Source organism: Aotus nancymaae, unplaced genomic scaffold, assembly GCF_030222135.1.
Source record: "Aotus nancymaae isolate 86718 unplaced genomic scaffold, 86718_ANA_hifiasm-v0.15.2.pri h1tg000036l, whole genome shotgun sequence".
Classification (NCBI taxonomy): Eukaryota; Metazoa; Chordata; class Mammalia; order Primates; family Aotidae; genus Aotus; species Aotus nancymaae.
In genome coordinates this window covers 8,716,270-8,738,119 of record NW_026988450.1, presented here as the reverse complement: position 1 = coordinate 8,738,119, position 21,850 = coordinate 8,716,270, and the positions used below count along the sequence as shown (strand labels likewise).

The window sequence follows — 21,850 nt, the reverse complement described above, 5'->3', positions numbered from 1 at the left end:
GGTGACTGGAATCTAGACCCAGTTTCTTCTGCATTTATTACTTTATTTTTAAAATTCTGCCTCATTACAAAAAGGCCTTAGAGTGGTAGTGTTACTGTTAGTTCTCTTCTTTCACATCTTTCACATCAGGCCTACTTAAATGTTTAAGTAAAGCTCATTTTTGAAATGAAATATATGCCTATAACTCATTTTTGTTCTGAGTTTAATGTTTATACTGTTACTTTAAAATTTTTTAAATTTGAAATTATTTTAAACTTAAGCAGTTGCAGAGACTGCAGCAAGCTTCCTCACACCCGGTCCTTTTATTTCGACAGTTTACTTAGTCAAAAAAGTACGCTTTCTTAAAATTTTTTGAACGATAACCTAAGTTCTTTGTTTATCTTTTAGGTTATAAAGTTTTAGCACTTTTGGATGTGCCTGATAAGAGTCAAGAAAAAGCTGATTTGTATATCCATGTGACATACATCAAGAAGTGGGATATATGTGCTGGTAATGCCATCTTAAAAGCCCTTGGGGGGCATATGACTACCCTGAGTGGTGAAGAAATCAGTTATACCGGTTCAGACGGCATTGAAGGGGGACTCCTTGCTAGCATCAGAATGAACCACCAGGCCCTGGTCAGAAAACTCCCAGATCTAGAAAAGACAGGACATAAATAAGCGTAACTGATTACAGGGTGCAGTTCTTCACAACTGAGATGGTTAGCCTGAAATGCTGGAAGCTTCAAAGGATTGATGGACACTATGCATGGTTAAGGCCATCCCGAACTTTTTAAAGTATTTATGAAGCATCAGAGACTTATTTTCCCTGTAATAGGATGCAAGATCAGGGAAAATGCGTTGCTTTGTGTCTCAAGTATTGTCTTTATTTTTGAGACTATTTTCATACAGTTGTCATACACAAGGCGCATATATATATATTTGTGAATTAAAATCTGTAGTTGAGTCTACATTGTTATGAGTCACTATTTTCACACAACATGAATCTTCACTGTTAGTACTTTCATATAGAATTCGGTTGAAGGAAAGGTTGATTTTTGTGTAGATGTTTAATATAACTTTACAATTGTATCTCATTGATAATAGTCATTGGGGATTTTTACCTCTAATTTGGATGGAAAGCACAAGAAGCCACACACTCATTAATATGCAACAAATGTTGTATTTATGTTTACTGAATATTTCTATGGATTAAAATAGAAAAAGTTTAATTTTTTCTTTGAAATTTTAATAACAGGTTCACCAGCTGATAGAACATAGAGACACATGATGGTTTGCATTGTAATAATTTCTGTGTGTGTGTGCGTGTTGTTTTGTTTTTATAAAGAAAAGTGTGTTTGTACCAGGAGTTCAACATTTCTGCCATCTTGCTGTCGATTTTCATTTTCCCTATAGAAGATGCATGGTTGCATTCTTTTCCTTCTGACCAACATTTAGTCTTAACTTTGTAAGGTTTGGTTTAAGGTTTCAGGGTTAGCACTACAATTTTGGTTCATTTTGTCATTAAGGGTAAAATATGCTGTAAGGTACCATAAGAATAAAAATGATTCTGTTACAGTTGAAAGTTACTCGACATTACTGAGTGAATTGAACTAGCTTTCATTATTTCCAGATACTTTGTTTTAGCATTTTTAAGAAAATTTGCCAGGTTTGTATATAGAAGATTATTTCATTATCAAGAATGAATATGGTTGCTTTTGCCGTGGTTGCTTTAACTATTAATAAATATATCTAGCCTAACCAAACTCTGAAAGTGTAGTAACTTTTGAGATTCTCTTAATTTCCCTTCAGATTAAAATAATGAAGGTTGAAGGTACTTTTTGATAAAATTTTTTCTATTCAGTCTGGTTAGAAAAAAAAGTTGTGACGTATTCATTGTGTAACCAACTAGAAACTTGATTTGTGAATTATCTTTCGTTGGGATGTGTGGTTTCTCTCAGTGTGGTGTCTGGAAACTTCATGTAAACTATCCATGCCATTATTTCATATGACTCCAGTGCCCTTGAATCCCATAACATACTGATAAGGAGAGGGATTTCACATGGTTTCTTTCTTTTTTAAATTTTTTAACCATAAAGCAGCTTTCCCTTTATTTTCCTATCTTGGAAGTAAAATTGACCAAAGAATGTACCTTCTAGCCTGGTAGAATGTGCATACTTTAGGTTTGTATGTTACATTGTCCAAAGCCCTTTACTTTCTTATTAGTAAACTGAATCTAACATGATACAAATGTTTTCACCCAATCTCTTACAACTGGTCAAATTCAGTAAGGTGGTGGGCCTCATTAGTAGGCCTTTTTAGTGAAAATTCATTCAAAGTTTTGGTAGTTGGAACACTTGATATTTAAATAGGACTTGAGAATTTTGAAAAGAGTATCAGAGACCTCATCTTTTCTACTTTGCAGTAAGATGAAGAAACTTTTTCAGGAGAGATGGCAAAGGTACATGCTGTTGCCAGAGTCCTGTGCTGTAAGCATGTGTTGTTATAGTCTGTCAGAGTTAGGGAAATGGAACTGGCAAGTAAAAAATGGAGTTTAATTTCAATGTTATGAGGGGACTCTATGATAAGTGGGAAGCAAACTAGTTCATATTAGCAGGAACGATTTCATTATTATTTTTTGAGATGGTGTTTCCCTCTTTTTGCTTAAGCTGGAGTGCAATGGCATGGTCTCGGCTCACCTCAACCTCTGCCTCCCAAGTTCTCTCCTGCCTCAGCCTCCCGAGTAGCTGGGATTACAGGCATGCACCACCAGGCCCAGCTAATTTTTTTGTATTTTTAGCAGAGACGGGTTTCTCCATGTTGGTCAGGCTGGTCTCAAACGCCTGACCTCAGGTGATCTGCCCGCCTCAGCCTCCCAAAGTGATGATTTTACTTTTAATTTCTTTAATCTGCATGTAGATAATGCCTTTGTGAAGGTTATGTGTTGTGTGTAAAACTTACGACATTGGCTGAGAGTTAAATACATTCTTTTATAGTATGTTGAGTATAGTCTAGTTATGATTTTTAAGTACTTTTATTAAAAGTTCATTTTTAACATTATTTGTTTTTAAAAGCCAATATACATTGCAGAACTAGGAACAGTATATTTATTTCTACAAGATGTTATTGTGCCAGAGCATACTAGTAAAACACCTTCATGAATGGGTCATGTAATATCTCCCAGAATTACATTAAAATTATTTCTAAAAAGTAGCAAAGTAATTAACTACATTTTACTTTTAATACCCACATGTCACCAACTCCTGGTCTTGTCTTTACTGTTGCCCTTATTTTGAGGCAGTTTTTCCTTAAAACATGCACTATGCTAGTAGAAGCAGTGACATCAGCGATCTCAGTACCTATCAGCTGTCCTGCTCCTCTTCGTCTCTACCTGTGACCATTTCCCTTGCCCGTTTACGTTCTCCTTTATCTCTGCTTCTCTTTCTTAGCCATGGTAATCCCCCCACAACTCTCACTCCCAATTTCTTTTAGATATACATTTTTCTGAATATTGGCCGCTCAAATCTGAAGCTCTGGTAAAGTTCCTAGTGCGAGAGAGAAGTCCTGGTGGACTTTACATTGCAAAGACTCCTCAGAAAGTAAAGGAAAATTACCTTCAAAACCACAAACCTTTATGTTGTCAAGTCTAACATGAGTGTTTTGTATTTCTTCCTACCCATTGCTCAAGAATGTAAATGCAGAAAAAATTACAAGAGAGTTGGGTAGTTACGCACGCTTGAGGAAACCTGCTTTGACTGTTTTCTCTCTCGTAGCCCCATTTCAGTTGAATTTACAGTGGTCCTACAAGATGGTCATGTTTGTTTTGGTATGTGCTACACCAATTTTAGTGTTTTTTTCTTGATTTTAAATCAGTATTCAGTGGATTGTTTATACTATATAACGAAGTAACAAAAACATTTTGGTTTGTATGTTTTAAGTAACAGTTGTGCAAATTCTTCCTGTTAGGTGCTCCCTTTAAGTATTTTGTGAACTGTCAGAAGGAGACGGGTGGTGGCTAGGAAGAGGGTCAGAAAGAAGCTAGAGGGAGCTCAGGGGAAGGGTAACAGGGAGGGTGCAAAGCAAACATTTACCCTGGTCACCCCGGGGTCAGGATCTCTGCCCTTGTCTCATATTGAATTCAAAAAATGGATTTCACTTTCAGCTTTGAAGGTGGCAGGCATCTCTGATAGCCGAGCATAAGTAAAGGAAGGTGGAGTGCCAATGCAAAACGGGAACCAGCTTTCCTCTCTTAGATGGCACTTTGAAGATGGACTTCTGGAGACAATCTGACAGGTTAAAACAGGAACCGTTGGAATTATTCTAGCTGTAGCTATTGGCTATGTGTTGATTGATCCTAGAAAGAAATAGTTTTTCATCTTAGATCTTGATTGAATTTAAGATGTATTTATATGCCTACAAAAAGTCTGTCTTGTAACTGTTGTATAAAATAAACCTAATCTGTGGTTTCATTTTTAATCTAAAAAAAGTTGTGCCTTATCAATAGGGCATTGTATGTTAATAAGGGAAAACAATCTTTTTAGTAGATGGGGAAAATAGGAACTTTTTGCCATTAAAACTTAAGTTCTTTTGATGTTTTTAATATAGTTGGGGGAAATTCATTAAAATTAAATTGAAATAAAATTATTTTTGCATAACCTAGCATTTACAACTGAAGTATGTTTTTTATAAGAACTGGCATCTTGATGTATATAGGTCTGAAATAATATTTCACCTTTTGATTTTTAATGTTAGACCAGGATAGATCACATTTTTACAAATCTTAGTTTTAAATAAATTATTTCAGTGTGCTGTTATATCTGTTCTCTTAGTCCTCTACAGTCATTTTGGTTTAAAAAGTGGCTATTTATGATATAGTGTATGAATAATTTATTAATGTTAAAAAATACTGTGTACGACATTACAAACCAGAGCAGTTCCTAAGGGGAGAGGATTCTAATTGATTGGCAGTTCTGAGAGGGCAAGAAGAATCGAACTTTGTACTTTAAAAGGTGGTTTTGGTTTTACGATGTACTGCTTATGTAAACTGTTTACTTTTATTTCATCAAAGCCTGGCAGGTATATGCATTCCAGCTTACCATTGGCAAAGGTTTATTTTTAAGGTTGGATGTTGAATTAATTTTATGGGAAAATGAGATTTGTAAGTAATTTTCCTTCCAGCTAAGATAACATAAGCCAAACTTTCAGAAGTTAAGGATGATGAATAATATTAAAACAACTTGTTATATATTGTGTTTGTAAGGGTTTCCTTAAGTATCATAATTAACAATGTGTGTAAATTGAAAAAGCATAAACTGTGGTATCTGAATAGTAATATGTTCCCTTACAATTCATTTTGAGGTGTATGTTATACCCATAGTAAATTTTAATTCAGGAATGACTTGCTTGTTCTACATTTTTTTAAAATAGGAAGTAAGGCATAGTGAGTTATCATTACATCAATTAACCAGATTAACCATATTTCATCCCCCTCATCACTGAAATTATCTCCTGTAGCCAACTTTCTTATTCTCGTGTCAGGAGGGCACATTTATGAACTAATTTCCATGTGCCCTATTGTCCACTACCGGCAGTAGTCAAAGCTAGCTGTTTCAGTTTCACAGAAGAGACAGCACTTTGCCATGATGACAGGGCACTGCTAGGGCTGGCTTTTGTGGTTTTCCCCTTTTTGGCAGTGTGGACTTCAGCAACTAGATGTGTATGCACAAGGGCTTGAGTTTACACTAACACTAGGAAATGGAGTTTTCAGTCTATGTTCCTGCCTCTTCATACTTTTATTTTTTGTCATCTTGCCTTACACTGGGCTAACAATGAGATAATTAAAATAAAAATACCTTTGAATATTCCTTTCCCTTTCATATATTTAAAGCTATGGAGGAACTAGACCATTAGCTGTTGCCATCACATGCTTACACAGCAGTTTACTTAGCATGTTACGACCTTTCTCACCCACACTACCAAATTTAAATGGGTCCCGACTTCACCCTCTGCAAGGAAGTAAACTCTCCTCCCTCCATGGGTTTTAGAGCAGTTTTTACCTCCAAGCAGCATCTCTATATGTGCTCTCATTAATTGTACACTTCCTGAGAGGGATTGCATCTTGGTGATTTTTGTATTTCCTCCTCAACCCCAGCACCTAGCCCAGTTTTGCACAAATTAAGTACTTAATGTGTGTTGAACTAAATTGAATAAAGGATTATTAGTATTAGCACGTTTCATGCCTTGGTTGTATAAACTGGTTGTTTTGTTACCTTTGCAAATATTTATGGTTATCACCCCCCACACACTAATTGTTTTTAAAAGTTTTGCCTTTCATTCAGATACTACCCCAGGCAATTTGCTGTAGATAATGTGATTGCTTCCAATGACATAATTATCCCAAACTCGCCCTTGGATATACTTTGCCAAACGAAATTTGAATTCTCTGAATAAATTGGTCATGTCTAAAAGAGATGGTGTGCTGCATCTCCTTTCCCCCCCGCCTTTTTTCGTTATGGTAAAACGTAAAAATATCATTTTAACCGTTTTTAAGTGTACAGTTCAGTGGCATTCAGTGCATTTACACTGTTGTGCAACCATCTAAAACCGTTTCCATATTCTATTCATCATTTCTAAACAAACTACACTCATTAAATATAACTCTTCATTCTTGAGCATCCCTGCCAGCCACTGCTAATATCCCTGCCCCCACCCCTGAGCCAACCCCTAACAACCCTTCAGCTTTCTGTCTGTTAGTTCATCTGATTTTGAACTCTTAAGTCATTTGTTTGAGAACAGACGTACATGACATACATATGATAAAACTATAACTGGAATCCTGAGATTTTTAAAAAGTAAGATGGAGGATAGAAAAAGAACAAAAGAAAGGAAAAGATTGTTGAAAGGTGGTAATTTTATTGAACACCAAGATTTTGGTTTAGGTCTGGTTATTTGCCACACAGAAAGCCAATCACTGAGACAATGAGTTGCCAAGGAAGAAGGGCTTTATTTGGGTGATGTTAGGGAGATGAGAGATAAGTCTCACATCTGTCTCTCAGCAACTGCACCCCCCCTCCCCCACAATTCCTGACTAAAGTTAGGGGTTTATATAGCAGAGAAGGAAAACAGGAGGGGCAAGGAAAAGGAGTTGGTTAACAGGCAGCAGGTGGTCAAATGAACGGTGTGGCATCTCACTGTCTGGATGGATGATTGGGTAAGATTCAGTTCTTTGATACTCATACTATCTCGGAGGCCTGAGGGAACTCAGATAAGGCAAATATAAGTTTTAAGCTTTAAGCCCAGGAGGGTCAATTTCTATGTTGATTGAAAAAATCTCATTAACATCAGTTCTATGGGTTAATTGGGCCAGTTTCAGTAATACAAAAAGTACAATGAAAAGGCTACACAAGGCTTTTGTTTTTAAGTTTTGTAGGTGTTAGATATCATCTAGCCTCTTTAAAATTTTTCAAGTTTTAGTTTGGTTTCTTCTGAGGCTCAATAAAGCAAGCTTTGCTAGGTGCAGTGGCTCACGCCTGTAATCCCAACACTTTGGGAGGCTGAGGCAGGCAGATCATGAGGTCAGGACTTCGAGACCAGCCTGGCCAACATGGTGAACCCCTGTCTCTACTAAAAATACAAAAATTAGCTGGATGTGGTGGCAGGCACCTGTAATCCCAGCTACTTGGGAGGCTGAGGCAGGAGAATCACTTGAACCTGGGAGGCAGAGGTTTCAGTGAGCTGAGACCGTGCCACTGCACTCCAGCTGGGGTGACAGAGCAAGACTCTGTCTCAAATAAATAAATAAATAAAATAATAATAAAAAAGCAAGCTTCAAACTAGCCAGACGTTTCCTTCCATCACTGGCAAACTGTTTCTCTCTTGAAATCCTTTGAGAGCAACTTTTTATTACCCACAACATATCTTAATTTCTTCAACTATGGTTCTTAAGTATAAATTGACATTCTTCCCAATGTTGCATGACTGAAATTTTGCACATTAAATTTCCTAAGGACTTCTTGAAAAAATATTTATTGACTTTGTAAATTAGTACTTCCCCCTTGATAAAGCTGCAGGTAAAGATGGCAGGGTGGGGGAGACTGTGGGCTTGCTCTGAACCCTGGGCAGCTCTGCCCCAGCCTTGAACATCTAGGTGGACGGTGTTCTGGAGTTCACTACCACTCCCTCCATATACTTCCACACAACTCTCTAGGCGACAATTGCATATAGAGGCAGAAAATACCTGAATATTACAAGAAGTTCATGACTTCTTGATGCTCTTTAGAGACCTAATGATTTTTTGCTGTCTATGAGTCCATTGGAGTATTGGGTTTATATTCAAGCAATTCTCCTGCCTCAGCCTCCTGAGAAGCTGGGACTACAGGCAGGTGCCACCACATTCAGCTAGGTTTTTTTTTGTATTTTTAGTAGAGACAGGGTTTCGCCATATTGGCCAGGCAGGTCTTGAATTCCTGACCTCTTGATCCTCCTGCCTTGGCCTCCCAAAGTGTTGGGATTACAGGCATGAGCCACTGCACCCAGCTGCATTTATTATTTTAAGTACACTCATGAAAGGGCAGTAGGTGAATGGTATACTTTACTTAGCTTGTTTTTAATTATTCTTTCTTTTTATAACCATTGGTGAGATGGGAGAAACAAACTCCTGACATCTCCTTCAAATTCATGCCACCTACCCAGAAAATATGTTTCTATGGTTGCTAGTGAGCTTTCTTCACAGTATATTTTAATTTCATGGAATGTTACAGACCACCTTTGTGGCCCTCCTTTGGTGATTCTAGTGGCATTCCTGTGATGTATCCTGACAAGATAAGATTTTTCTGTTCTTTGAAAGCTAACATTATAAGCTAGCATCATTTGCTATGGCCCTATGCTCCTACCAAAGTAGAAGAGCCTAGCCTCTTGTGTTGGGACACCTTTATGGATTACATAAAAACAAGTGGTACCTAGAAGAGTCAAGATCACAGAAGGTAAGCTGGTAAAAGGAGAGCAAAAGAGTAAAGTGCATATTTAATAATTACTTGAGGAAGATAGGTGTAATGTGTGCACATAAAAGGGTGGGGAATTGGATTATGTGCATGTGAGAATAGTTAGATAATTTATATAATATTCTTACATGTCTTATGTCAGCCTTACTTACAGCCCATGGATGGGAGTCAAATATTCCCATTTTAGAGATGGTCTTCCTTATGATCCAATAGTGACTTCACAAACTGCCTAGTGGATTGCCTGCCTGGCTGTCTAGCTTGAACTTTGCTGTGGTGATTAATCCTTTCTGGGGAGTATTTTTCCCCCTTTTATTTCATTACCTTGTTTTCTTCTCATTTTCCTCCTACCTCTTTGACTATTCTTTTCAGTTTCTTACTGTGTCCTCTGCTGCAATTCACTCTTCAATGTTTGTGTTTTCAAAAGTTCCGTATTTGGGTCTCCATTCATCATATTCAGCATATTCTCCCAGAGCAATTTTCAAATATCATCTATGTGCCGATGACCCCAGATTTCTATATCCCTGCTTTAAATTTATCCTACACTTTAGACCCATATTTTCAAATGCATATCTTTGACTATACTGCATGCTCCTGAAATTCAGCATGTTCAAATCTAAAGTAATTATGTTGCAATATACAACCTCTGGTAATCTCCTTAGCTAAAGATATTAGTGTCCAAAAAGTCTCCCAAACTAGAAAACTTAGAGATAGATATGTTCATCACCTTTCTCCAATTGTCTACCTGTATTTTTACCCTATCTCCTGAAACTTTTATCCACCAGTGCCTCTTGATTTCTTTTTCCATTTGCCATTGAACAATTTTAGATTCTGTCATTAAATTGGTTTAGAAGATTTAAAAAGATATTGAGGGGGTAGAACTGAAAGTAATTTTTTTCCAAGTAAGTTTTTTCCTAATTTTTTGTTTTTTTGAGACAAGGTCTCGCTTTGTTGCCCAGGCTGGAATGCTGTAGTGCAATCTCAGCTCACTGCAACCTCTGCCTCCCAGGTTCAAGCAATTCTCCTGCCTCAGCCTCTTGAGTAGCTGGGATCACAGGTACGCCCCACCATGCCTGGCTAATTTTTGTATTTTCAGTAGAGACAGGGTTTCACTATGTTGGCCAGACTGGTCTTGAACTCCTGACCTCAGATGATCTATCTGCCTACCAAAGTGCTAGGATTACAGGTGTGAACCACGGCACCTGGTGTCTTAATTTTAAACAATGCATGCTCAAAAAGAAAATGAGTAAAATACAGATAAGTGCAATGCAAAAAGTAAAAACTGCCTTAATCCTGCTATCCAAAGAAAACTGTGATTCACATTTTAATGTGTTTTTTGTCTATATTTTCCTATGAAAATATAAATTGTATTGCAAATCTCAACAATAATAGAAATATATATTTTTTCTCTGATTTTTAAACTTAGCAATATACCTTTGATTTTTTATGTTGGTAGATACTAATTACAGCCTAAGTTGTAACCGTTACTTTCAACTGTACAGATGTGTATGAGTTAACGTATCCTCTTTTGTACATTTAGGTTATTTCCCATTTTAGTTATTACAAATAGCATTATAATAATCACCTCTGGAATTACTTCCTTAAACTACTTCTATATCAAATATTACACACATTTAAAGGATTGAAGCAGTGGATACATTCTTATTAAATCAGTAATATATGTTTACTGTAGAAAAATTATAGATGAGCCAAAATTGCAGAATCCCACACAAACACTACAAAGTGGCTGCAAGTTTTATAAGTCCCCAAGACCAGTCTCAGCTTCAATTTATTAGAAGGATTTCCAAAACTCAGTAAAACTATTATATGGCAATTGTTTATGAAAGCAAAAGGATACAGATTAAGATCGACAATGGGAAAAGAGTCATAGGGCAGAGTCCATAAGAGTTCCAGGTATAAGCTTCCAACTGCCTCTCCAAGTGGAGTCATGCAGACAGTACTTACTTCTGTCATCAACCATATGTGGCAACATGCGTGAAGTATTGCCACCTTGGGAGTGTAACTGCCAAACAGGTTCATTTTTCCCACTCCCCAGATAAAGCCAATTTATCAAGACAGGGGAATTGCAATAGAGAAAGAGTTTAATACACATGGAGCTTGTTAAGGCTAAGTGGAAGATTAGATCTTTATTATTATTTAAATCAGCCTCCTTGAAAATTCAGAGGCTAGGGTTTTTCCAGAATAGTTTGATGGGCAAAGGGTTAAGGAATGGATGCTGCTGATTAGTTGGGGATGCAATCATAGGAGTGTGAAAAACTGTCCTCGTGCATTGAGTCTGCTTCTGGATGGGGGCCACCAGAGGAGTCACTGGTCTGGGTGGGGCCATCTGGTCATCATAAATGCAAAAGCCTGAAATGACAGCTCAAAAGGCCAGTCTTAGAGTCTACAATAGTGATGTTATTTATAGGAGAAATTAGGGAGTTGGAAATCTTGGGATCTCCAGAATAACAGCTGGTAATCATTTACTACTCTCTGTCACAGAATTCAAGCCTGCCTCCTCTTTCTAACCTGGTGGCTTTTTATTGGTTTTACAAAGGCAGTTTCATTTTTGGAAAGGGCTATTCTTTAAAATACGAACTAAATTTCTCCTAAAGTTAGCTTGGCCCATGCCCAGGAATGACCAAGGGCAGTTTGGAGTTTAAAGGCAAGATGGAGTTGGTTAGATCAGATCTCTTTCACTGTCGTAATTTTCTCACTGTTATAATTTTTGCAAAGGTTGTTTCAGGAGGCTCACCCAAGCCCTGGTGTCCAGGGTTTTTATTGGGATGGGTTATATAAAGATGACTGATAGGCCACATTACTGACTTTAGTCTCCAGCTCTTTAAGAGGTCAGATTGATACCATGTGAACCAAAACTGTTGCCACAAATCATGTTGTTAGCCTAGACTATCTAGTGTGGTTCACAGCCCCCATGTGAGCAAATACTGTCCTATCATGCAGGATATTTCAAGGATTAGAGGTTACCTCCTAGAAGTTAGTCAAGAGCTAAATATTCCCGGTCAAGGTTAATCCTTTACTGCATACTGGTGTATGTCCTTCTAACCTAGATTTCTTTGTATGTGTATATACATATTGATACAGGATCTTTGCTCCATAGTTCATCTAAATCCAGAATCTTGTCTTATGACCAGGAAAATCTAGGCACATGGACACATCAAAGGGTGAGGAGGGTGGAATGTATTAAGCAAAAGAAAAACTCTCAGTAAAGAGAGGGGTTCTCAAGCAGGTTTCCCCATGACAATTGAATACCAGGGCTACAACATACAAGCTTAAGAGGCCAGGCTTCTTTCCTGCATAAGGTGTGAATTCCTGGTTGCTCTACCCCATTCCCCTAGTGCCTGTGGGCCTCCAGTCTGCTGCGGGCATGCCCAGGCAAGCCCCCTGTGCTGGTTCCTTTCTCTGCATGAAACATCTGATGTAAACACTTGCGTGGTGAGTCAGAGATTCTCCAGGGAACCCTTCCCCATCTGCCTAGGCCTTTGTCTGCCTCTTGCCTCTATCAATATGTTTTCCATCATATTTATATTGTATTCTATTTACTTAGTCTTTCTGTGTCTAGAAATACTCAACTGATTTTTTAAAATAACTGTCAAATACCATTCTATTATATAAATGTGATGTGGGTTTGGCTCTGTCCTCACCCAAATCTCATCTTTGATCGTTAGTCCCATAATTCTCACAAGTTATAAGGGGGGTCCAGGGGGAGATAATTGAATCATGGGGGCAATTTCCCCAATACTGTTCTCGTGGTATTGTGAATAAGTCTCATGAAATCTGATAGTTTTATAAGGGGGAACCCCTTTTGCTTGGTTCTCATTTTCTGTTTTGTCTGCCACCATGTAAGATGTGCCTTTTGCTTTCTGCCATGATTGTGAGGCCTCCTCAGCCACGTGGAACCTTTAAACCTTTTTTTCTTTATAAATTACCCAGTCTTGGGTATGTCTTTATCAGCAGTGTGAGAATAGACTAATATAGTAAATTGGTATCCATAGAATGGGGTGCTGCTGTAAAGATACCTGAAAATGTGGAAGCAACTTTGGAACTGGGTAACAGGCAGAGGTTGGGAGAGTGTGGAGGGCTCAGAAGAAAACAGAAAACTATAGGAAAGTTTGGAACTTCCTAGAGACTTGTTGAATGGCTTTGACCAAAATGCTGCTAGTGATATGGACAATAAGGTCCAGGCTGAGGTCATCTCATATGGAGATGAGGAACTTGTTGGGAACTGGAGTAAAGGTGACTCTTGCTATGTTTTAGCAAAGAGACTGGTGGCATTTTGCCCCTGCCCTAGAGATTTATGGAACTTTGAACTTAGGGTACCTGGTGGAAGAAATTTCTAAGCAGCAAAGCATTCAAGATGTGATTTGGGTGCTGTTAAAGACATTCAATTTTAAAAGGGAAACACAGCATAAAAGTTCAGAAAATTTGTAGCCTGATGATGTGATAGAAAAAAAAATTTCTGAGGAGAATTCAAGACAGCTGCATAAATTTGCATAAGTAAGAGGAGTCAACTGTTAATCACCAAGACAGTAGGGAAAATGTCTCCAGGGCATGTCAGAGACCTTTGGAGCAGCCTCTCCTATCACAGGTCGAGAGGCCTAGGAGAAAAAAATGGTTTCATGGTCCAGGCTCAGGGTCCCCATGCTCTTTGCAATCTAGGGACTTGGTGCCCTGCCTCCCAGAGGCTCTGGCCTTGTCAAAAAGGTGCAAGACCCAAGCCTTGGGAACTTCCACGTGGTGTTGAGCCTGCTGGTGCTCAACAAGAATTGAGGTTTGGGAATCTCTGCCTAGATTTCAGAAGATGTATGAAAATGCCTGGATGTCCAGGGAGAAGTTTGATGCAGGGGCAGGGCCCTTGTGGAGAAGCTCTGCTAGAGCAGTGCAGAAGGGAAACATGAGGTTGATGCCTCCACAAAGAGTCCCCACTGGGGCACTGCCTAGTGGAGCTATGAGAAGAGGGCCACTGTCCTCCAGACCCTGAAATGGTAGATCCACCAACAGCTTGCATTGAGCACCTGGAAAAGTTGCAACACTCAATGCCAGCCTGTGAAATCAGCTGGGAGGGAGGCTGTACCCTGCAAAACCACAGAGGCAGAGGTGCCCAAGACCATGGGAACCCACCTCTTGCATCAGTGTTACCTGAATGTGAGACATGAAGTTAAAGGAGATTATGTCAGAGCTTTAAAACTTGACTGCCTTGCTGGATTTCAGACTCACATGGGGCCTGTAGCCATTTTGTTTTTGTTGATTTATCTTATTTGGAATAGCTGTATTTACCCAATTCCTGTACTCCCATTTTATCTAGGAAGTAACTAACTTGCTTTTGATTTTACAGGCTTATAGGCAGAAGGGACTTGCCTTGTCTCAGATGAGACGTTGGACTGTGGACTCTGAGTTAATGCTAAAATGAGTTAAGACTTTGGGGGGACTGCTGGGAAGGCATGATTAATTTTGAAATATGAGGACATGAGACCAGGCATGGTGTCTCACGCCTGTAATCCCAGCACTTTGGGAGGCCAAGGCGGGCAGATCAGCTGAGGTCAGGAGTTCAAGACCAGCCTGGACAACATGGCGAAACCCCATCTCTACTAAAAAATACAAAAAGCACCTGTAATCCCTGCTACTCAGAAGGCTGAGGCAGGGGGAATTGCTTGAATCTGGAGGCAGAGATTGCAGTGAGCCGAGATTGTGCCATGTTACTCCAGCCTGGGCGACAGAGTAACAGTCTCCCATGAGAGAATCACAAGAGACACAATCAGAAAGGCAGGGAATGGTAGAGTGAAAGAAGGCAGAAGAAGGTCAGAGGGCTGCCCGAGGCCCAACACACCCAACTTGATAACAGAAGACTGCAACAAGGCTATGTATGTATTTAGCATACAGTTAAGAGTAGGTATAAATACAGCTAGCCAGCAATTCATGAGAGCTACTCTGCGTATGTGGTGACTCTGCTCTGCCTATGGAGCAGCCATTCTGCTGTACACTGTTGACCTAATATACCTGCTTTCTTTCACTATCAAGAGAACTCCTCAGCTGAGCTCCAATGTCAGAGTTTACCTGCATCAACGTCACCTATAAATGTTAGCTACTGTTAATATTTCTGAGTTCCCTGATTCCATAGAGCCTCATCTGTGGGTCCTACATGGTCCACGTCTCACAGGGGCCAGAAGTGCTACACTTACATCTCTGAACTTGTGCCTCTATTTGACTGGAGAACATTCACAGTTTCTCAGACTGTAAATAGTCAAATTCCGGATCTTACATTCAGAGCTTGCATTGACTACTTAAAGAAGGTCACCTTCCCCCAGCTACATGCCCACCACCTGCACCTCATTGCCGTTGGAATGGTTTCCTTTCATTTTCTCAGCCCTGTAGGTGTCTGTTTCTCTTTGAGGGTTCTCTTTCTGTCTATTCTTTAAGGTCTATTTTCAGCTTTATGTTGTCATAAAAAAACGTTTTATTTCCTTGCTTCCTGGGGGACAAAACTCCCTTCACATTGGGTATACTTGGAAGAGACATAGATACTTTTGTGTTTTCTGTAGCCTGAGATTAAATGTCCTTTCAATCTATTGCAGCTCAGTTCCAGGTTTGGTATTTGATCATTTCACAGACATCACATAAGTTTGTAGGGTCATATAAGTTTGTTTCATCTAAATGTGTAAGAAAAGCACTGAGTGATAAGTAATTGTACAAAATCATAACCTGTATAAATAATTGGGTATAAAAATTATAGAGTGTGATAGGAATTTGCTTATAGGTAGAATTATTTATGTTCCCATTTGCTGACACCCTAATCTTCATTAATGCCAGAAGTTTGAGCATCTCATTTAGTCATATATTTGCCCTAGATTGCTAAAAATTTTTAATGAAGCATTTAATGGTTGCATTAAGATGAGTGTGGAAGATTTTGGTAGGCCTCTACCTTTTATTATCAGCTTCTGCTTGTCTTTTCTGGTAGCATGAATGTGCAATGAATAAAATACTCACATAGCATATGGCTAAATCTGAAAGACAAGTGATAACCTGTCTTAGTCAGTTCAGTCTGTTATAACAAAATACCGTAGACTATGTGGGTTAAACAACAAACATTATTTCTCACAGACTTGGAGGCTGGATGTCCAAGATTAGGGTGTCAGCAGGATCAGGTTCTTGATAAGGAGCCTCTTCCTGGTTTATAGATAACTGTCTTCTTGCTGTGTCTTTGCCCATCTTAAAGAGCGCTAGCTTAGCCTCTGGCCTCTTCTTATAAGGGCACAGATCCCACTCATGAGGGCTCCGCTCTCATGAACTAATTACCTCCTAAAGGCTCCACTTCCAAATGCCATCCCATTAGGATTTAAGTTTCAACATATGAATTTGGGAGTTACACATTCAGTCCATTATATAACTCATTCTAATTTCCAGAGTCTTTCTAGGCACACATAACTAATGCCTTCTGATATGGTTTGGCTGTGTCCCCACCCAAATCTCAACTTGAATTTTAGCTCCCATAATCCCCTGTGTTGTGGGAGGGGCCTGGTGGTTGATAATTGAGTCTGATTGTCATGAATCAGTCTCATGAGATATGATTACCTTATAAGGGGTTTCCCCTTTCGCTTGGCTCTCATTCAGTTTCGCCTGGCGCCACGTAAGATGTTCCTTTGCTCTTCCTTCATCTTCTGGCTTATGAGGCCTTCCCAGCCATGTGAAACTGTGAATCAGTTAAACTTCTCTCCTTTATAAATTATCCAGTCTTGGGTGTGTCTTTATTTATTGATTCAACTTTCTGTTTTCTCTACTCTGATTCCACACCCTGTAGATCAATTCTACATATATTCCCACATATATTGATCAATTCTCACATATATTCCTCAGGTTTCTGTCAATATAAGTTGGCAAATCATGTAATTATTTTGGTGTTCATTGCATCTCATTACAGGCCACATTTTGAGTCTCACCCTCTGAGGCCCTCAGGTACCTGAGTCTAGTTATAGGAGAAGGGGTGAGAGCACCAGCAGCTTTCTGTAAAACAACTAAGTGAAAGTCATTAGAGGTTCCTCAGGCAGCAGTAGCAGAAGTGCAAAGAAGGCTTGGTGGAATTTGGAGGCATGAGGTCTCCAGATGTATCAGAATCCGTGCATATGATCCACTCCCACTTTTTAGAATCTCATGCCTTCCCAATCAATGCCCTAATTTTAACAAAATAGGGCATGCAAGTTTGAGTATTTGGTTTGCCTTGTAATTCGCCCACCAGCAAGATGAAACGTTGGATTTGCTTTTCAGACTCTCAGTTCTGTAGTCACAGTAGATAAGAAATTTTTTTTAAGTTTTTAAATTTTTTTTAGAGACAAGATCTTACTCTGTCACCCAAGCTGGAGAACAGTGGCACAATCATAGCTCACTTTAACCTCAAACTCTTGGGTTCAAGCGATCCTCCCACCTCAGCCTCCCAAGTATCTAGGACTACAAGTGTGTGCCACCACACTTGGATAATTTAAAAAATTTTTTGTAGAGACAGATTCTCATTATGTTGCCCAGGCTGGTCTTGAACACTTGTCCTCAAGCGATCCTCCCACCTCAGCCTCCCAAAGTGCTGGCATTACAGGCATGAACCACTGCTCCTGGCCTGTTTTGTTTTTAAGGCAGTCATAGGAGCTTTTTAGGTCCCTATGCAGATATTAACCTGGGAATTTAAAGCCCTGAATTCATTTTTTTCCCCTAAGTTCTACAGCACATTTGGAAGCAACCAACCTACCCTATTTTACTCTGCAGTTTGCTAAAATGTTCTAGAATAGTGAGTACTTTGTCCCTGAGAGACTTCTCTGTCTCTTCTATAGGTAAATGCAGTTAAAAATTTGCATGATTTTTGCAACTGCTTGCCATGTTCTGCCCCTTTGCCATTGGAAACAGGGTCATTAATGCCTTCAAATCTAATCAAATTGAAAACCAACTCCATATTCAATTCAAAGAACTTGTCCTTAACATATTGTCCCTCTGAAACGCTTTCTTGGTAACAAATTCTGTATTAATTCAAGTTCAATCAGAAAAGCAGAACCACTAGGAATACATATTATATACACATATATAAAAGTATATATAAAAGGCCAGGCCTGGTGGCTGATGCCTGTAGTCTCAGCACTTTGGGAGGTGGAGACGGGTGTATTGTCTAAGTTTAGGAGTTCGAGACCAGCCTGGCCAACATGGTGAAAGCCCGTCTCTACTAAAAATACAAAAATTAGGCGGGCATGGTGGCAGGTGCCTGTAATCCCAGCTACTCAGGAGGCTGAGGCAGGAGAATGGCTTGAACCTGGCAGGCGGAAGTTGCAGTGAGCAGAGATCACACTGTTGCACTCCAGCCTGGGTGCCAAGAGTGAGAGAGATTTTGTCTTAAAAAAAAGTATATATAAAATAAGGAACTTGTTAAAAAGATTTGACTTCGTGTAATTGTGGTTGTTCTTTAAACAGTCTCTGTAAAGTTGCTGTCTTGTGCTGATGCTGAATAGAAGGGTACGGTCCTATCTAAGTCAGCATCAAACACTGAAAATCAACACCGCCATTTGCATTGAACTTTCTTCAAAAATCCCAGGGACTAGAAAGAGCTGAGGGAGCAGTTTAACTAAGGGAACAAGAATGGAATGTTTTACAAGGTTCGGGCAAGAGGCATTAGGTGAAAGTTTAATTAGTTTAACTTGGATGATTCTCTGAGAAGGAAGGGATTGTTCTGTGGATATGCAGCCATTGTTTGGGCAATTTGGCTTTTATTGGCCAGTGTAAATCAGAGACAGCCACCAGTCTCAATCATTTTAAAAGGTTTATTCACCAAGGTTAAGGATGCGCCTGGGAAAAAGTCACGGAACGACAAGAAAAACTGAGTTTATGCTTTTTCCAAAGAGGGTCTGGGACCTCAATACTTAAAGAGAAAAGGGCATATATTGGAAAAGAGTTAAAAAATGTATACAGATGTGTGTAGATAAGAGGCAAGCGGTTGCATTCTTTTGAGTCTTTGATCAGCATTTACTGAAAACATATTTTACATATGAGAAAGAAGTAGAGGAAAGTCACGCATTTTTCACACTCAGTGAATCTGCATTTTTACATAAGGTAAAATAAACTAGGACAGAGGAAGCAGTCAGATATACATTTGTCTCAGGTGAGCAGAGGGATGACTTTAAGTTCTGTCCTTTGTCCTGTGCTTGTGAAGATAAATGAACTATCAATTTACATTGTCAGGATGAAATTCAACAGAACTGTTTTAGGGAAAAGATCGTGGAGCCCATTGTGGGCACGTGGTGAGGGAGGTATGTAGCTCTTTTATCTCTGTAGCCATCTTATTTAGGAAAAAAATGAGAGGCAGCTTTGTGTGACTCCATTCGCAGCTTGATTTTCACTTTGGCTTAGTGAGCCTGGGGCTCTGAGATTATTTTCCTTTCACACCGGCTATGGGAACAAGGACATGCGAGGGCCACGGTGAAAAACTCTGTCTCTCCAGCATGTTCTCAGGCAGTGGGGAGCCCTCTTCTCCGTGAGAAAGGGCAGGGATGCATGTTAGTCTTCTTTGTGTTCTCAGTGGCCAGCCTAGTACCCGACACAGAGGGGTGCTCCGTAAACATTTATTGACCTAAAACAACCTGAAGAGAGGAGATGAAGGTGCTGGAGAAAAAGGGAAACAATTGTAGAGCAAGATCATAAAGAAGCGGAAGCAGTTTTAAAAGCACAGATGGGCTGACCCAGGAAAGGAGAAGAAATCTTCTTCTCTGAGACAAGGGAAGAAGAATTTCTGTAAGAATAAAAGTATCTAACGTACAAGGAAAGCTAATTGGGAATTATTTAACAGCCTTGGCATTTGTATTTCTTGGAGAATTGGGAGGAAGATGAAAACTTTTAGGGACAATGGTAACAACGCTGTTTTCAAAGCTGATGTGGGAAAAATGCCTTTGCAGGAGGAGTGTCCTTAGGGAGAAGATAGCAAAATTACCTGGAGGAAATCCTGCTCTTTTGTTTGGAAAGGCCATTCTAAAGCCTCTTCTACATGCAGATTTTAGCCTACAAGGAGCTGTTATCATGTGGAGGAGTCTAATTATGGTCTGTGTCATAATGTATGAGGCAGTCTTCACTGAGGCCAGAGAATATCAATAATATGGACAAGTAGGTTTAGAATTTTGATCATGAACCTGATATGAAAGAATGTAAACTTACGTGTTTCTGAGCTCAATTTAGGACATTTTTTCTAGTTAATGAAGAAAAAACCTTGACCTTGTTAGAGACCAAAACTGACAATGGCAGACCATAGCTTCAACACACAACCCACAGCATTCTGCCCAGGAAACTTCTATCTGGTAGTAAGCTCAGGAAGCCAGCTTGTTGTAAGTCACACGTGCAAGTGGCCAGATTACTACGTCTAGTAAAAATCCAAGAAGCTAAACAATCACTTCAGTAATAATCTGCCCAAAAGAGCCAGGATTTGATCAATAACTGGCAGCTTCCTTAATTTTTGTCTCTACTTCCAATTTAGGACCAGCCAGAGGAAGCTGGATGCACACCACCCCCCCATCCAATTACATAGGATGCTCTTCCTAGTCAGCCACTTCCAGACCAGCAGCCTCCACTCAGAGCGCGCTCAAAGTCACTTTTTCCACGATAAAGTTTCCCACTCACCTGCCTGCCTTTAAGTCTCTGCCAAAACACAGTGATGGTGCTTGACCCCTTGCTATAGCAAGCTCTGTGTCAATAGCCTTTGTTTTTCTCATTTGCTTGGTCTTTGCTCATTTTCACACTTGCACACTCAAGATAACACTGATTTATGATATAAGACTGGGCTTTTGGGGTCTCGTAACCAAGTACCCCTACGTTTCTAAGAGAAAAAGTTATTTTTTCAAGTTTTGTCTTCTTTTCTTTTTCCTCCTTTTCTCCTATTCCACACTTCCTACTTAGCTCTTTAGAATGCAGTCATAACCTTTTACCTTTCCTTCACCAGGCACTCCTTACAGGGCAAGCTCATCTAACCATGTGCTTAGGAGCTCCAGAGCAGAAACCTCTTCTACCAGGAGATTGCCTTGAAAGAGAACAGTCAATTCACAACCCAAAACATGCCTGCTACAAAACTCTCTCCTACCTGCAGAGGGCCTTGAGACAGCAGCCACTTTACAATCTAGTTCTGCCGGTGAAGGTGCCGGCTTGACCACCCAGTAGATAAGGCACTGAACCGAGTCACATAGACCCCCTCCCTGCTTGTCCCCTGTCCTGCATGCCATTCATGCCAAGTCTCCCCTTTAAAAACCCCTGCTTTCTGCCTCAGAAGGGAAGCTGTACCTTTAAGGTAGAAAGTCTGTACTTCTTCCCCTAAGTGAGCTATGGCATAAAATGTCACTTTCTTTGTATTACACCTCACTCTTGTTAATTGGAGTCTGCAAGTGGCGAGTTACCGACCCTGCAATTTGGTTACATACTGTGTCACACACAGAGCTCTCACCTTCCCCTGTGCTTTCATCTTTCCCCTGGGGTGGCTGAGTTCCCAGGGGCTTCCATTACTCCCTCGGTTTCCAGGATAGGTGTCTGGTCCAAGTACCATTCTCTTCCCCAACGCGGCCTCTGCTCAAGGGATTAGTGTGTAGCCTTTGGGTATTGGCTACACACCAATGTGTGTTCTTCTTGCCTCTTTTTCCGTCTATTCCTGAAGTGTCCTAATATCCCACAATGGACTTCAATGATCAGCATCTGTGTTCTGTACTCCCCTTGCTCCGACCAGGCCCTTTGGATCCACCAGCCCTCAAAGTACTTCTATGCCTGACAGAGGCGTGTGTGACTCCTAGCATCTTTCTGCTCACCTTACTGGTGTGTAAGGGACTCTGGAAGGCTGTCCCGAGGCCCATATATCTGTATGGA

At 39.8% G+C, this 21,850-nt stretch overlaps 1 protein-coding gene across 1 annotated transcript in view; it reads left to right on the top strand.

Moving 5' to 3' along the window:
- The window catches only part of BPNT2 (3'(2'), 5'-bisphosphate nucleotidase 2), a 32,952-nt gene extending 26,503 nt beyond the window's left edge, over positions 1–6,449 (top strand). Inside the window, exon 5 of the mRNA XM_064384210.1 lies at positions 388–6,449. Within this exon, the coding sequence (XP_064240280.1) occupies positions 388–659 (272 nt within the window). The 3' untranslated portion in view covers positions 660–6,449. The remainder of the gene's footprint in view (positions 1–387) is intronic.
- The last annotated feature ends 15,401 nt before the right edge of the window (positions 6,450–21,850 follow it).